This window comes from Magnolia sinica, chromosome 2 (genome assembly GCF_029962835.1).
Source record: "Magnolia sinica isolate HGM2019 chromosome 2, MsV1, whole genome shotgun sequence".
NCBI classification, from domain to species: domain Eukaryota; kingdom Viridiplantae; phylum Streptophyta; class Magnoliopsida; order Magnoliales; family Magnoliaceae; genus Magnolia; species Magnolia sinica.
In genome coordinates this window covers 21,736,963-21,754,094 of record NC_080574.1, presented here as the reverse complement: position 1 = coordinate 21,754,094, position 17,132 = coordinate 21,736,963, and the positions used below count along the sequence as shown (strand labels likewise).

Sequence of the window (17,132 nt, the reverse complement as noted above, 5' to 3'; positions counted from 1 at the left end):
TGAGGAGGGCGGAAGTGTAGTAGGACACAAAGGAGAACAGGAACACGATGGTGGGACCCGCTATCCATCCCAGCTGGGCGATGGCCAACGCCCGGAATGACATGCCGGAGCCAATCACAGTCATGATTACGCAGGTACTAGCAATCCAAACATTTCCTACAACCAATCAAAATCCCAAATCTATCAAATACCATTTACCAAAAATATGGATAATGAGTTTTATAAAATTGTAAGCCTGGCACGTTTGGTAGCAACCCAAATCGAAATTTGGGTAGCATGAAAAACAGGTCTCAGGTACTAATCAGAAGTAGCACTAGTACTTGAAACAAACCAAAGACTAGTTTTAAGTAAAAGAGAACAGCAGCCATTGAATTCCTGAAGACCACCTGTTATTTTGATTCCGCCATTGTTGTTCAAGCATTGAATGTTTTAAGCAGATCGGACACTCAAGTAGACCACACCACAGGAAGCAGTGGGAGGATAATGAGACCCACCCTTGAAACCATCCTAAGGTCCACCATAATGTTTATTTTCCATCCAACCTGTTGTTAAGGTCACACGGACCTGGATGAAGGGAAACCACAACTATCAGCTTGATCCAAAACTTCTGCAGCCTTCAAGAACTTTTTAACGGTGGGCATTCAATCACCTCTATTTCCTGTAGTGTGGTTCACTCGAGCTTTGGATCTACATCATGGGGTCAAGCCAAGGTGGGGAGAATGCATTAATGCAGGTCCATACAAAGAATACAACAGTCGAGTGGTACAGTAGATTAGCGCGAAGCAATTTCTTTACTAACCGTGTAAAATGTGGGCTGTTTTTCAGAAATAGTTTACAAGCAGGAGGTTTTCAGTGCATAGACCGAAAGAAAGGTGAGCCGCTACATGGAAAAATCCTTTCTTTTTTCTTGGCTTAAAGAATGCAACCAGCATTCTCTCATGAGGACACTGATCAGTACTTGGTCTTGAATGGTCTATAGGTCTTCAGATCAATGACCACACCCGCAATGGACCCCACCATGGCTGCTACCAAGATGATGAGGCAGGCCAAGCTGAAGATCTGGAGGCACACCCACTTGGCACTCCACTTGGGTATCTTCTTCTGGGCAATGTACATCTCTACAGGGAAGTAGACGGTAAGTGGCCAAAACCCAAATGAGCCGACAACGCCAAAGACGTCCGTGGAGAATGGGAGAAGCATGGAGATGATGGTGGTGACCACTACGAAGGTGGACCGCCACACCAGACGGAAGAGACTGAGTTTGTAGGGGCGGTTGCCAAATGGGATCGGGATCTCCCTCGTGATGAATTCACTGTTGGGGAATCTTTGAATTGCCCACTTCTCGACGAATGCGAGCAGGGGCTGGCAGCAGAGCTGGTAGGCACTGACAAGGTGGATGATGAGTGCCACATTGGCGATGTCGAGAAGCCAGAAGGGGTTGTGGAAGCCAAAGCCAGAGAGGAGGGTGCTGGGAGTGCGGTCCCCAAACGAAGCGTAGGCCATGCAAGCGCAGAGCATTTTGAAGGCCGTTGTGATGGTGATGCTGAGGAGGGTTGCCTTCTTCATGGTTTTGGACTCCAAATGTGGGGATTCGATGGTGTTCTGTCAAGATTGGAACGCCATTTTGAATGAACTGGCATTTGGGTCAGATGCGATTAGATGATTTCGAGATGATTGGCACAGGTGCTTCTTTCTATATATATATATATATATATATATATATATATATATATATATATAGTTACCTGTATCTTAATGAGGATTGTCAAATGAGAGTAGGCGGATGCAATGTCACCGAGGGCTTGGAAGCTCCTCCAGATCTTTTGAGTCTGTGTGACTGTGCCAATGCTTATTCCAGTCAGGCTGCCTTTGAAGCTGCTCCTAGCTGATAACAAACCAAAGTCAGAAATTGAATTGAATAAGATATTAATATTTTTTATTTTATTTTATTTTATTTTATTTTTTGGAATTTCAATTGCAAGTCTGTTTGTTTCAGTTACAATTTGTGGAATTCCAAAAGAGAACAAGTCTGTTTGTTTCAGTTAGAATTTGTGGAGTTCCAAAAGAGAACGGATCCAAACCTGCAACCCGGGCAATTCCGAGACCAAGGCCGATAGATGAGTAGGTAAAGGACATGACGGCTGTAACAACAGAGAGACAGAAAATCTGGTTGATGATGGGAATTTGACAGAAGATGATTTCAGAGATGCCGAACATGATCATGTAATGATTGCTCGATAACTGGCACGGGTGCTTCCCTCCACTCTTGTGGAAGCAGTTGGACCTTTTGATCGCCCTGTTTGTAAGGAACAGAGTGTCAATGAAAGGAGAAGAAATTAGAGAATTGGATAAACAGATAGGCCATGATTGATGTACATACATCATGCTAATCGACGCTGTGACCGTGTAACCAATAGCCACACCAAACAGATAGAGGTATTCGATCACACCACATATCTTAACCTTAACTCCACCTGAAAAATTTAAATCAATGGAAGAAAAACATTGGTCAGTTATCAATCCTTCTCCCTTTTGTTCTGTTCTAGATTGATGGATTCTGTTATGAAAGCAGGATCATTACCAAGGTTAGCCCGAACAGCATCGCTGTAAGTGTTGTTTCTCTTGCCGGTAACAGGATCGCCTGACTGGTAGCAATCAGCAAGGAGGGAGGCAGTGTAGTAGAACACTAAGGAGAACAGGAACATGACGGTGGGCCCAGCTATCCATCCCAGCTGGGCAATGGCCCACGCCAGGAATGGCAAGCCGGAGCTGATCACGGCTGTGATTATGCGGGCACTTGTGGTCCAAACATTTCCTACAAACAATCAAAATCCCAATTCTATCAATACCATTCACCAAAACTATCGATAATAAGTTCTATAAATTCCTAAGCCAGGAAACAAGTCTCAGCTACTTATTACAAGTAGCACCAAGTACTGGAAACAAACCAAAGACTGGTTTTATGTAAAAGAGAATTGCAGCCGTTGAATTTACAAAGACCCACCTGTTCTTTTGATGCAGCCATTGTCATCAGAGCATAGGGAAGGACTTTGTGGCTGCACTTCACTCCCATTCATCTTAAGAAGCCACCAAACAGAGAAGAATACAAAACCATAGGTGAGAAATGTGGGAGAGCATATGTGAGAAATGAGAGAGAGAGAGAGAGAGAGAGAGAGAGAGAGAGAGAGAGAGAGAGGTCTAGCCACAAGGTCCTTCCCAATGCTCGTAGGCAGAAGCTCTATGGACCCACCAGCATATTCATGTGACATCCTCTCCGTCCATCAATTTCAGTAGCTCGTGTTAGGACATGGGTCCAAATTCAAAACTTAAAGTGGGTCATGCCACAAGAAACATTGGGGATTGAACGGGTAGCAATTTATCTCTTACCTTTGCTATTTTGAGCTCCATCTCCCATTCCATTGCCTAAATTTCTCTCAACCACGGTAGATTGTGATAGAGAAAGACAGAGGTGCAAGGACCAGTGATGGGTGTGTGACCGGCCTTGTAATCTTTATACGTGAAACATACGCAGAGAGAATAGATTCCTTCACGTATCTCTTTTTTTTTTTGCTTCCCAAAATAATGGAGTTTTCATATAACCGGTTGTAGGTTAGCTTACATGCAAACTGTTCACGTGCCTGCTTGTTTTTAGCTAATGAGCAATCTGTTGAGGAAAATACAAAAATAATAGTTTTCTGTAAATTATAAAAGCCGACAAATGATATGAAATCAGGATAGGTTGAAGCACGTTTGGAACGCTGTCCATAAAGTGTAATTTGCTCCTACTCAAATAGATCGAGTATGCTGAAAGGTTACAGGCAAATCGCTTCTAGGATACGACAAGGCTGATGTGAATCTGCGTTGAGCAAACACGAAAATCCACCTAATGGAACTCTCTTACACAATTTCTAGAAGAAAATAAAAGAAATATCCTAGAAAGAAAAAGAGAAGAGGAAATGTGGATAAGACCACTGCACTGATCAGTCCTTCAGCAAATGGTTTAGATGAACCGTTCTAGACCACACTGCTTGTTTGATCTTCAGGCAATGGTTCAGATGAACCTTGCCGTCTTGCTGGAAATTTCTAGTCTATAGGAGTTGTTATGGTTTGTATGTATTCAACTGGAGTGAGTTGTGATGGATTGGAAACCCATCCAGGCCCTGTTTATACAGGCAATGGTGGTTGGGGGTTATTGCCCAGGGAAATAAATCTCATTGACCGTTTTCTAGCTGTTGGAGAAACTAACCATTATTGGTAGTTTCTAGTTGTTGTGCATGTGCTATAACAGCTGCTGCATGCTAATTGTTGAGAGATACTGACTAACTGTTTCTAGCTATTGGGCTAGCCACATGCAGCAGTTTTTGCATGGTCTACAATAAATTGCATGAGTTACACCTCCATGGAACAGCTATATTTCTAGCCTCTATATATTCTGAGGAACCTCATTCAGTCGCCCAGTCTTCCAGCCAACCATCTGCCTAAGCTCTTAACATTTCGCGCCGGTTCGCACAAGGTCGCAAAGAAGTGACCATCTGTGACACGATGCGAATGTATGAAGTGCAAAGTGTGTCACTAGCGCCTCTACAGCGACACTATAACACATGCCCATGCCCTCGCATGGAGCCCGTGTCCGTGCCCGAACGCAAGCACGCGCACGGATGTTCCAGTGCGCAAGCCCAATTCTCCTCGAACTAGGTGGGTAAGCATTACAATACTCCACCATTCTCATATATACATAAGATTTTCCTTCTCCTTTTCCAATGTGAGACTATTCCCAAAACCCAAGAAAAATGTATTTTACAAACCTTTTTTATATATATTATATAATATTTTTATTAAAAAAATATTAAAATCAATATATTACAACAATCCCCCACTTGATTTTTAAAATATATTTTTTCAAAAAATATTTTTGCCAGAATAAAAACAGCTTATATGCATAAAGAAAGATATCTTTCGATTTGAATCTTCCCTTAGTGTAAGTATCTCAAAACTTTATCGAAATGACTGGTAGTCGTAGCGTTGAACTAGTTATTCATATATAACTAAGTCAGAGAAACCACACACATATTCATTATGTGTTTATTAAAGTTCTCACAATCTTGCTTATCACAATTAATGGTCATGTGCTTATCCTATTTCGTAAAAAAATTCCGAGAGAAAACTCCAACTCTCATAAGAGACGGCACTATCTCTACGTTTACATAGGTGAAATCCTTCCGGTGTCTTCATTACTTTAACACACTTGTCCTTTAGACTAGATTTCATTAAGAGTTCTAAGATTCAGTCCTCTTTCGTAATACTCAGCACTTATCTATTATAGATAAGGTTGTAAATAATTTAGTACTGAAAACTTTCCACATGTCAGTAACTTGTTTTTACCTATTAAACCCGAAATTAAAGATTTTCTGATTTTAGATTGGATTACCATCACCAATGGAACTTTGGTTGAAGAGTTTCAACCCCATCCCTCTAGATGTTGCCTTTATTACCTCTCTCGGTAGATGTTTAGTAAAAGGGTCTGCTAGGTTATTGTTTGATTTCACATAAGAAATAGTAATGATTCATCTCGAATCAATTGTCTAACATAATCATGACGAAGACTTATATGTCTAGATTTACAATTATAGGTGCTGCTATAGACTCTAGCTAATGTGGCTTAACTATCACAATGTAGTGACACAGCCGATATAGGTTTTATACAAAAAGAGATTTCTAATAAAAGATCCCTTAACCACTTAGCCTCTTTACCTGTTGCAGTCAGGGGTATAAATTCAGACTCCATAGTCAAGTGCATTATGCAGGTCTGTTTCTTGGATCCCCAAGATACAGCTACACCTCCTAAATTGAATACCCACCCTGTAGTAGACTTATTGTCCCCTGCACTCGATATTTAGCTCGCATCGGTATATCCTTCCAATATGGAAGGAAACTCTAAATAAAATAGTCTTAAATCTTTAGTTACTTTTAAGTAGCAAATGACTCTACTGTTTGCATTCCAGTGTTCAGTACTAGGGTTATTAGTAAACCTACTATGTTTACTCACAACATATACGATATCAGATGTAGTGCATTGCATAACATACATAAGACTCCCTATAGGACTCGCATATTCCAATTATACAATTGTTCTTCCGTTATTCTCTTTTAGCTTGATACTTAGATCAAATGGGGTTTTTGTTTCTTTTATATTTAGATGGTTAAACTTGTTTAGTATCTTCTCAATATAATGAGATTGACACAAAGCATATCCCCAACAATAGTTTTTAATTTTAATATTTAGAATGATATGTACTTGTCCAAGATCCTTCATTTTGAATACGGAAGATAAAAACCTCTTTGTTTCGGTCACACCTTCCATTTTATTACTAATTATTAACATGTCATCAACATACAAACAAATAATAATTATACAGTTACTATCTACTTTAAAATATATGCATTTATTAGCTACATTATATATGAAACCATGAGATGATATTTTAGAATCAAACTTCTCATGTTATTGTTTTAGTGCTTGTTTTAATCCATACAAAGATTTGATTAATGTACATACTTTCTTTTCATTTCTTAGTAGAACGAATCCTTTAGATTATTCCATGTATACCTCCTCATTGAGGTCATCATTCAGAAATACAGTCTTTTCATTCATTTGGTAGAAGTGAAGATGATGTTTGGAAGCTAGCGCAAATAATACCCTAATGGATGTTATTCTAGTTATAGGAAAATATGTGTCAAAATAATTTATCTCTTCTTTTTGCCTAAAACTCTTATCTACTAATCGAGCTTTAAAGATTTAGATAATCCTATCAGTGTGATATTTCTTCCTAAATACCCACTTGCAACCTATGGGTCTAGTACCTGGAGGTAAGTTTACTAGTTCTCATGTTTGATTTGACATTATAGATTCCATTTCATTATTAATAGCTTCTTCTTAAAAAGCTGAATCTCTAGAGGATACAACCTCTTTATATGTTTTAGGATCATCTTCTATAGTCATTACTATAGGTATTTTTCTTATAACATTTTCTATCTCCTACTATAAGATGGAAAAAGATACGCTAAGAGTCTACATAGTCATCACCTAGACTCTTCTCTATTCTTGTTCTTTGACTTCTACGAGGTTCAAAAGGAGCTTCCACTACTTGTAAAGTTGTACTATCTGGTTCTCTATCAGGAGTTTGGACTTCATTATTCTTTGACTCCAAGGATAATAAGTTCTCAAAGAACTCAATGTCTCTTGATTCTATTATTGTATTAGACTCTAGATTTAAAAGTCTATAAGCTTTACTATTTTGTGCATACCCTACGAAGGCGCACTTAATAACTCTAGGTCCTAACTTAGTTTTTTTTGGATCAGGAGTTCTACAATATGCAAGACACCCCCACACTTTAAGATATCTCAGGTTAGATTTTCTACATTTTCATGTTTCGTATGTAGATGTTTTATATTTTTTAGATGGAATTCTGTTTAATATATGACATACTGCAAGCAGTGCCTTACCCCATAGACCGAGTGATAACTTTGCTCGTATTAGCATTGAATTGACCATATCTACTAATGTTCTATTCTTCTTTTCTATTATTCCATTTTGTTGAGGTGTGTATGGCGCAGTATATTTAGGTATTAGTCTATGCATGTTTTTCACATAAGTTATCGAATTAGAGAAGTATTCTCCTCCTCTATCGCTATGGAGAATTATCTTCTTATTTAGTTGATTTTCTACTTCTGTTTTATATACCTTAAACATGTTCAATGCTTCATCTTTGCTCTTTAAACAGTGCACATACACATATCTAAAGCAATCATAAATAAAGGTTATAAAGTACTTTTTACCGCCACGAGTAAGAATGTCATTTAACTCACAGATATCACTATGCATAAGATCCAATACTTGAAATGATCTCTTGACATTTGAAAAATATTTCTTTATCATTTTAGATCGTATGCATACTTCACATTTATCAGTTGCATTTTCTGTGTATGAGATTAAACCGTTCTTATTCATGAACTTCAAGGTATTATACCCTATATGAGTTAGTCTATCATGCCATAGTCCAACGAATTGAACTATATACGCAGAAGTACTATTTTCATTCAGAAAAAACTTGATCATACCATTACAAGTATATCAATTTCCAATAAAATTCTCATTTTTAGACAGAATCAGTTTTCCTTATTCGTACACCACATTTATTCCTGGTTTGCCCAGAAGATCCCTAAAAACTAAGTTTCGTCTCATGTTTGGGATGTGAAGGACGTTTGTCAGAATTACTTTCTTTCCAGAGGTGAATATTAGTTCAACGGTTCCTTTGTCGACAACCTTCGATCGAACTTCATTACCCATTTGGACTTCTTGACCATCGGTCAATTCCTCATAGGTTTTGAAGGTTGATCTGTCGTAACATACATGTATGTATGGTAGCGGCAGTATCGTACCACCAATCGGGAACCTTTCCTTGGATAGTATTCACCTCAGTGATCATCGCTACAATATCGTCTTCTTCTACTGCACTTGCTTCTTTTTTAGATTTGTGATATTGGCAAATTCGAGTATAATGCCCGTTTTTCCCACAGAATGGCATAGGCCTTTGAACTTTCCGTTCTTCTTTTGAGTCTTTTTCTTGAATTTCTCTTTATTGGGTTTTAGGGAATCATCTTTCTCGGTATTCTTGTTATTTATTTTCTACTGCATGTACTTTGGACGAGGAATTCTCGTTATCATTTTTTTATCGCGGTTGCGTGATTCTTCCTTAATTCTGAGATGCTTCTCGATTTGTTCCAGTGTGTAGTCTTCAGTCTTATGCAGCAACTTCTTTCTATAGTCTTTTCACATCGGGGGCAATTTAGCGATAATAGCCCCGACTTGGAATGATTTAAGAAGATCAATCTTAATGGTTTTGATTTTGTTAATTATTAGCTGCAGTTCTTGGATTTGGGCTAGCAGTGGTTTGTTATCTACCATGTTATAGTCGAAGTACCTGGCAATCAGGAACTTGTTGGTATCTTCTTCTTCAGCCTTGTATTTAAACTCTAATGTGGTCTAGATTTCTTTTGCTAATGATGTTCGTGTGTACAAATCGTACAGACAGTCGGAGAACGCATTCAGAATGTGTCCACGACACATGAGTTTGTCTTCAACTCGTTTAATGCGGGTAGCCACTTGTTCAAGTGTAACGTCATTTTCAGATGCTTCAGGCAACGACTGCAAATTTGGATCGTAGATGTAGAAGACCTTCAACGTCGTCAGAAGAAACTTAAATTTGTCTTGTCATCTAGTAAAATTGGTTCCATCGAACCGATCAAGACGAATCAAGTCATGATTCATCAACTTGATAGATGATACACTATTGGCTTCCATAAAAAAAATACGGTTTAAGATTGTTGAGGAAAATATAGAAATAATAGTTTTCTATAAATTATAAAAGTCGACAAATGATATGAAATCAGGACAGGTTAAAGCACGTTTGGAACGCTGTCCTTAAAGCGTAATTTGCCCCTACTCAAATAGATCGAGTATGCTGAAAGGTTACAGGCAAATCACTTTTCGATTACGACAAGCCTGATGTAGATCTGCATTCAGCAAACACGAAAATTCACCTAATAAAACTCTGTTACACAATTTCTGGCAGAAAATAAAAGAAATATCCCTGAAACAAAAAGAAAAGAGGAAATGTGGATAAGACGACTGCACTGGTCAGTCCTTCAGCAAACAGTTCAGATGAACCATTCTAGACCACACTGCTTATTTGATCTTCAGACAATGTTTCAAATGAACCTTGCTGTCTTGCTAGAAATTTCTGGTCTATAAGAGTTGTTGTGGTTCGTATGTATTTAGCTGGAGTGAGTTGTGGTGGATTGGAAACCCATCCAGGCCCTATTTATATAGGCAATGGTAGTGTTCGCAATGAATTGCATGAGAAGTTACACCTCCCTGTAACAGCTATATTTTCAGCCTCTATATATTCTGAGGAACCTCATTTAGTCCTCTAGTCTTCCAGCCAATCCATCTACCTAAGCTCTTAGTTGCACCACGACTCGCACACATTTCGCACCAGTACACAATGCGGACATACAAAGTGCAAAGTGTGCCACTAGCACCTCTACAGCCACACTGCCTTACATGCCCACGCCCTTGCACCATGACCAAGCCTGTGCCCATGCCCAAGCGTGAGCGCGAGCGTGGTGTTCCAGCGCTTACCCGATTCTCCTTGGACTATGTGAGTAAACATTACAATACTCCACCATTCTCATATATACACGAGATTTTCCTTCTCCTTTTCCAATGTGGGACTATTCCCATAACCCAAGAAAAATGTATTTTGTAAGCTTTTTTTATATATATTATATAATATTTCAATCTAAAAATATATTAAAATCAATATAACCTTCAACAATCGACACGATGCGGACGTATGAAGTGCAAAGTGTGCCAATAGCGTCTCTACAGCCCCATATACCCTCGCACCGAGCCCGTGAGCAAGCTCATGCCTATGCCCGTGCCCGAGCACACGCAATGTGAGACTATTCCCAAAACCCAAGAAAAAGGTATTTTGCAAACCTTTTTTATATATATTATATAATATTTTTATTAAAATATATATTAAAATCAATATACTACAACAAAATCAGAGCTCATAACCGGTTGTAAGTTGGCTTGGTGCACAGCCGGTCCAGCTTTTGCCGGCCGTTCATGAAACAACCAACCTTCAACGATTGCTGGTTAAGCCACGTGTACATTCCCTTCTACTTGATGGAGAACATATCTGTTGTTAATAATGCTAAAGCAATCGAACTTCCGGGATACTAGGTTTGTAAGCACCGAAGGAATATGCATCGTGCAAGAATCACTATTGAGAAACGTGGGAAAGCCGACGGAATATAATCACAGCCGCAGTTGGAAGCTAGTTGGTGTCCACCGTGATGTTTGTGGAAATCCACCCCGTTTATCCATTTTTTCAGATCGTGTTAGGAGTTTGAACCTAAAAATAAGGCAGATTCAAATTTTAAGTGGGCCACACGGCAAAAAATAGTAAGGATTTGATGGCCAGCGTACAAACATTTGTGGGTCATAGATGTTTTGCATCAGTGTACTATTTTTATGTTTTCAGTTCATCTTAGTGGGGGGAATAACCCTATAAAGGGTTTCAATATAATACAAACATCATCGCAGTCTGGGAGGGAATTGGGTGTGGAACAAGACTCACGGTGCAGCCCTTACCGTGGGGACTACCTTGATGCATGTATTCTACATCTACACCGTTCATCTATTTTTTTTAAAAACCATTTTAGATCATAATCCCAAAAATGAAGTAGATTCAATTCTCTGGTAGACCATACCATAAGAAACAGTGATGATTGGATGCTATACAATTAAAAACTTCTTAGGGCTCACCATAATGTTTTGCCGATGTTTATTTGTCACCCAACCTTTTGATAATGTAATATAAACCTTTATGAAGGGAAAAGCAAATATCAGTTTGATACAAAACTTTTGTGTGACATTAATTGCCAGTCACTACGGTTCCTTATAGTATAGCCTGACTGAGAATTGGATTTGCTTCATTACTGGGGCATGCTCTAAAATGATCAGGAAATATGGATGGACGGAGTGGATATATAATACATGCATCCCCACGGTAAGGGCCGTACTGCCTTGGGTGAGGCCGACCGCACCGCCATGGGTGAGGCCGGGGCCGGACCTAATCCGCTCGAACGGTAGTCGGGGTTGCAGGCAATCCGGCTTCTTGCTTTTCTCATGTTGCGCTTCTCAACATGAGAAATCTACTCTGACCATTAGTTTCTCAACATTACAATAGAACATGACTCAAAAATTCAAGCAGATAAAGCTGAGAAACATCATGGATTGAACACCTACCATTGGGAAATTTGTGGGGGCCACATAAGTTTTGAATAGGATTATATTTGTGCCACAGTTTTTTCCAGCATTAAAAAAATTATGAACGGTTTGGATGGCTTATAATTAGCATCATGATGGGCTAGGGGATGTTTTCAACCGTTTGACATTTTCATTCTCAAAATTTCCCATCACGTTCCCCTGTATCTACCTGTATTTTTGAGTCCTTTCCAAATATAAAGCTGAGAAGCTAACGGACAAAGTGAATCTATCATGAGCATATCTGTGACGTCCACGGAGTGAATTTGTCACGAGCATCTGTGTGGGCCCCTCCGGCGAGTCACAGGCAATCCACGTCCGAATCTTTGAAGGGACGCCGATGAGATGGTGTTGCCCCACCTACAGCGGTGATGGGTTGATGTGTTGGGCACTGTGGGGTCTACGGTGATGCATATGTTTTTTATCCACGCCATTCATATGTTTGACCAGCTCATTTTAGATTATGGACCCAAAAATTAAAAAGATCCAAAGGTCAATCAAGTCACACCACAAGAAATAGTGCTGATTGAATGATAAACATTACAAAAATTTTGAGGCCCCACAAAAGTTTTGCATCAAGCTTATATTTGTGTTTTCCCTTCATCCAGGTCTGCATGACCTTATCAACAGGTTGTATGGAAAATAAACATTACAGTGGGCCCTAAGAAGATTTCAACCGTGGATGTCATTATCTCTGCTATTGCCTGTGGTGTGGTCTACTTGAGCTTCCCATCTACTTCATTTTTGGGTTAATGCCCTAAAAGGAGCTGTAAAAAATGAATTAACAGCATAGATATGAAATAAATTCATCAAAGTGGCCCCCACAACTCCCGACACATCACCACACAGCCGGTAGGGGTGGCGTGGTCAACACCACCTAATCCGCGTCTCAACCGGCCGTGAGCTCTGATTGCTCGATAAAGAAAAAAAATAAAAATCAACAACAGCTAAGACGAGTGGAATAACCAGTATCAGTGGGGCACATGTGCAGGGTCAAGATCTGGGCCATACCATAGTACACATTTCGGCCTGAAACTAGGACCGTTCATCCATTAGGAGGGCAAACGTGTATAGAAGAAAATGCATAGTTGAAAATGATAGTGGATTGTCTACATCCAAGTCTACAAATGTGTGCCCCAGCAGTTGATCTATTAGAACATGGCACCATGCGATTGGGCCCATCCCATGAACGGTTATGGTCTTTCATACCTGTGGAGTGCTGGGAACCGTGTCCCCACTCACTCCCAAGCGTTGCTTTTCTCTTTATACCGAAAGATGAATTCTATCCTTTATTCCTTTTATAGTTTTTCTCTTTATACGAAAAATAGATCCTCACGCGTAGCTGGTTGGGCGGGATTTGGGTGGATTCGAGGTCGGTGGATCCCTTACTATGGGGACTACTGTGATGCATGTGACTCGCATCTACACCGTCCATCCATTTTGAAGTCTTATTTTAGGGCATGATTCCAAAAATGAAGCAGCAGGAAACAGTTGTGATTGAATTCCCACCATTAAAAACTTCATGGGGGCATCAGAATGTTTATTTACCATCCAACATGTTGATAAGGTTACAAAGACGTGGATGAAGAGAACACACAAATATCAGCTTGATCTAAATCTATTTTTCCATGTTATTTTAGGGTAACATCTCCGAAACGAAGCTAAGGCTCAAGTGGTCGATACAAACGGTGATCTATTTTTCCACGTTATTTCAGGGGCTATAGAAGTTTTGGATGAAACTGGAATTTGTGTTTTCCCTTTATCCACGTTCGTGTGACCTTAGATGGGAAATAAAAGCTTCACCGATGGGCATTATTATCAGTCCTGCATCCTGTGATGTGGTCCACTTGATCTTTTGATCTGCCTCATTTTTTAGCTCATGTTATAAAATAATCTGAAAATTTTGATGAACAGCGTAGATAAAGTCCATGCATCACCGTAGACCCCACGGAATCGGAGGACGCAATCTACTTCCTATAAAAAGCACTCAGACCGTCCCTTTTTACCGCCTAATAATAGCGTTGGATAAATTATGCCATGTTTCCCAAGACTTTGAAGTTTGAACGTTCTTTCTCTTCGTTAATTAATAAATAGATAATGCTCTCAACCCATTGATTAGACTCAAGAGAATATACACGTGGCTTCACCAGCAACCGTTCAATGTCCACCATTTCCTTACCCTCCTTATCATAATCTCTCAACACCTACTTGGTTTTCTAAGTTACAATATGCTTATCAATAATGAGTAATTATTATTTATTACTCAGTTTGGTAGCAAAGTGAGATTTTTCTTCAGATCAGTGGCCTCTAACAACGGGTCGGGCAACAACCCATGGACGATGCTACATGGAATCATCTTTTAACGGCTTTCGAAGCAGTGCAATGAGAAAATCGGCAAGTCATGCAAGGGCTGCAGGCTTCCATCGATCGCATAGCAAAGGCTCTAGGGCAGCTCTGTGTTCCTGATAGTAATCCTCCACCACCAATTGTTGAGACTCGTAATCGCCTTGATCGCAGGATAGTACCGGCAGTGCATCCAAGGGTCATTCCTTAGGAATGGGGATCCAACGAGGAGGAGATCGATGACATAATCTTCCAACACCCCAGACAAGGCAGCGATTGAGTAGAACGAACAGATCGGGAATTCAAGATGCGAGTTAATATTCCTAGCTTCAATGGCCAACTACACATTGAGGATTTTCTCGATTGTCATTTTGAAGTTGAGCGATTCTTCGACTATATGGACATCCTTGAAGCAAATAAGGTCAAGCTTGTGGTATACAAGTTGAAGGGCGGAGCTTCAGCTTGGTGGGAACAACTGCAACTCGCACGAACTAAGCAGATGAAAACACCAATCCACACATGGCAGCGGATGAAGCAACTATTACGTGTCTAATTCTTCCCTAGTAACTACGATCAGTTATTATTCCAACAATACCAAAATTGTCGATAGGGTAGTCGGTCGGTTAGAGAATACACAGAAGAATTTTACCACTTGGCAACGCGTAACAATTTAGTCAAGACTGAATCGCAGCAAGTCGCCCGATTCAACGGCGGATTGCGTGTGGCGATCCAGGATCGGGTCTAGATACAGTCCGTTTGGACGATGAATAATGCAATCAAGTTGGCCACCCGGGCGGAAGCGCAACTTGAACATCCTAACACATAGACCTATCCTACTGCAAAGATCGCTGCAGCAAGTCCACCCCAGGGAGCTCCAGAACCCAAGGGGAAGGAGCCCGTTGGAGCACGCACTTAACCTCCTACACCCATGAACTGGGATCAAGGAAGTGGGCAAACTAGGCCCCAAAGGGTCGTATCGACTACCGCTGGCCCAAGCAAGATCCCGAAACCCTATGCTTAGCCAAGGGGAGACCATTGCTTTCGTTATGGCCAACCGGGTTACCTGTCAAATACTTGTCCCCAACAACAAGTGACAAACCTCACCATCAATGATGGTAGTGCTGAAAACGCCGACAATGATCCAGGTATCGAGGAACCAGAGCATGCCACAGAAGATGAAGCGGATGAGTCAGGTTGGCTTCAGCAGGATCATGGCGAACCACTCGTCGTGAGGCGACTATTGTATGCGTCAAGGAAAGAAGTACACCCACAATAGCATAACATGTTCCGAACTAGGTGTACGGTGAATCGAAAAGTCTGTGATGTGATCATTGACAGCAGAAGCAGTGAGAATATCGTCTCCAGGGTGATGGTAGAAAAATTGCAATTGAAAATGGAGAGTCATCCATTCCCATATACAATCGGTTAGATCAAGAAGGTCAGTAAAACAAAGGTAATTGAACGGTGCACTATATCCTTTTCAATTGGCAAACATTATAAGGATAAAGTAGTATGCGATATGATTGACATAGAAGCATGTCACATACTACTCAGTCGACCCTGACAATCTAACCGTGACGCCACTCATAAAGGGCGAGATAACATATATATCTTCGTCAAAGACGGTCGGATGACCATATTGGCCCCTATGGATCCAGAGGGACCACCTGAAACTTCTAAAGTGGATGGTCGTTTTCTCTTAACCATACAGGACTTCGTGGAGGAATATAAAGAAACAAGATAAACCTATGCATTAATAGTGAAAGAGAAAGAACTCGATCCCACCAATATCCCTGATGAACTAAAACTCTTACTGCATGAGTTTAAAGAAATTTAGCCTAATGACCTTCCCGATGGATTACCTCTCATGCGAAATATCCAACACCATATCGACCTTGTCCTTGGGTCTAGCTTACCAAATCGTCCTCACTATCGGATGAGTCCGAAAGAGTGTAAAATTTTACAAGGGCAAGTAAAGGAATTGATCTGTAAGGGTCTCATACAAGAAAGCATGAGCCCATGCACCGTACCCACTCTATCAACTCCTAAGAAAGATGGGAGTTGGCGTATGTGTGTCGACAACCGGGCCATTAACAAAATCACCATAAAATACAGGTTTCCCAACCACAGCTGGACGATATATTGGACATGGTTGAATGTGCAAAATTATTATCTAAGTTGGATCTGAGGAGCGGCTATCATTTGATTCAAATACGGTCGGGTAATGAGTGAAAGACGACCTTTAAAACCAAGGAAGGATTGTACGAATGGATGATCATGCCCTTCGGTCTTTTGAACGCACCTAGCACATTCATGAGATTGATGAACCAAGTTCTGAAACCTTTCATTAGGTAGTTCGTTGTCGTATATTTCAATGATATTTTGATATATGGTCAAGATGAAACCACCCATATGAAACACCGCAAGAAGGTCCTTCAAGTGCTTACTGAAAATAAAATATATCTCAATTTAAAAAAGCGCAACTTCATGACTAATAGCCTATTGTTTGTGGGTTTTGTCATAACATCCACGGGCATTCGAGTGGATGAGGAGAAGGTGATGTCAATCCGAAAATGGCTGGTTCCATAAATATTCACGAAGTACGAAGTTTTCATATACTAGCAATATTCTATCATCGGTTCGTGAAAAATTTCAGTACCATTGTGTCACCAATCACAGATTGCATGAAGAAAGCGCAGTTTCAGTGGACTGATGAAGCCGATAGGAGCTTTACCGAAATTAAGCGCAAGTTATCCACGACCCCAGTTCTTGTACTTTCTAATTTCAACAAACTATTTGAAGTCGAATGTAATGTCTCATATGTCAAGATTGGGGGAGTTTTGTCTCAAGAAGTTAGGCTGGTAGCCTTCTACAATGAGAAACTTAGCGATG

The 17,132-nt window shown here is 40.2% G+C and overlaps 1 protein-coding gene across 2 annotated transcripts; it reads right to left on the bottom strand.

Moving 5' to 3' along the window:
* Positions 1–797: 797 nt before the first annotated feature.
* On the bottom strand, positions 798–3,470 carry LOC131236600 (amino acid permease 3-like). 2 transcript variants are annotated; one of them, XM_058233887.1, is made up of 7 exons: positions 3,388–3,470; positions 3,005–3,077; positions 2,582–2,815; positions 2,381–2,474; positions 2,082–2,296; positions 1,746–1,885; positions 798–1,602 (listed from the first exon to the last, which is right to left on the bottom strand). In XM_058233887.1, the coding sequence occupies exons 1-7, from the start codon at positions 3,418–3,420 to the stop codon at positions 952–954; spliced, it is 1,440 nt and encodes a 479-aa protein (XP_058089870.1). In that variant the 5' UTR covers positions 3,421–3,470; the 3' UTR covers positions 798–951. The 2 variants fall into 2 exon arrangements, with proteins under 2 accessions (XP_058089870.1, XP_058089872.1); XM_058233889.1 differs by having other exon boundaries at positions 1,183–1,633.
* Positions 3,471–17,132: the final 13,662 nt, after the last annotated feature.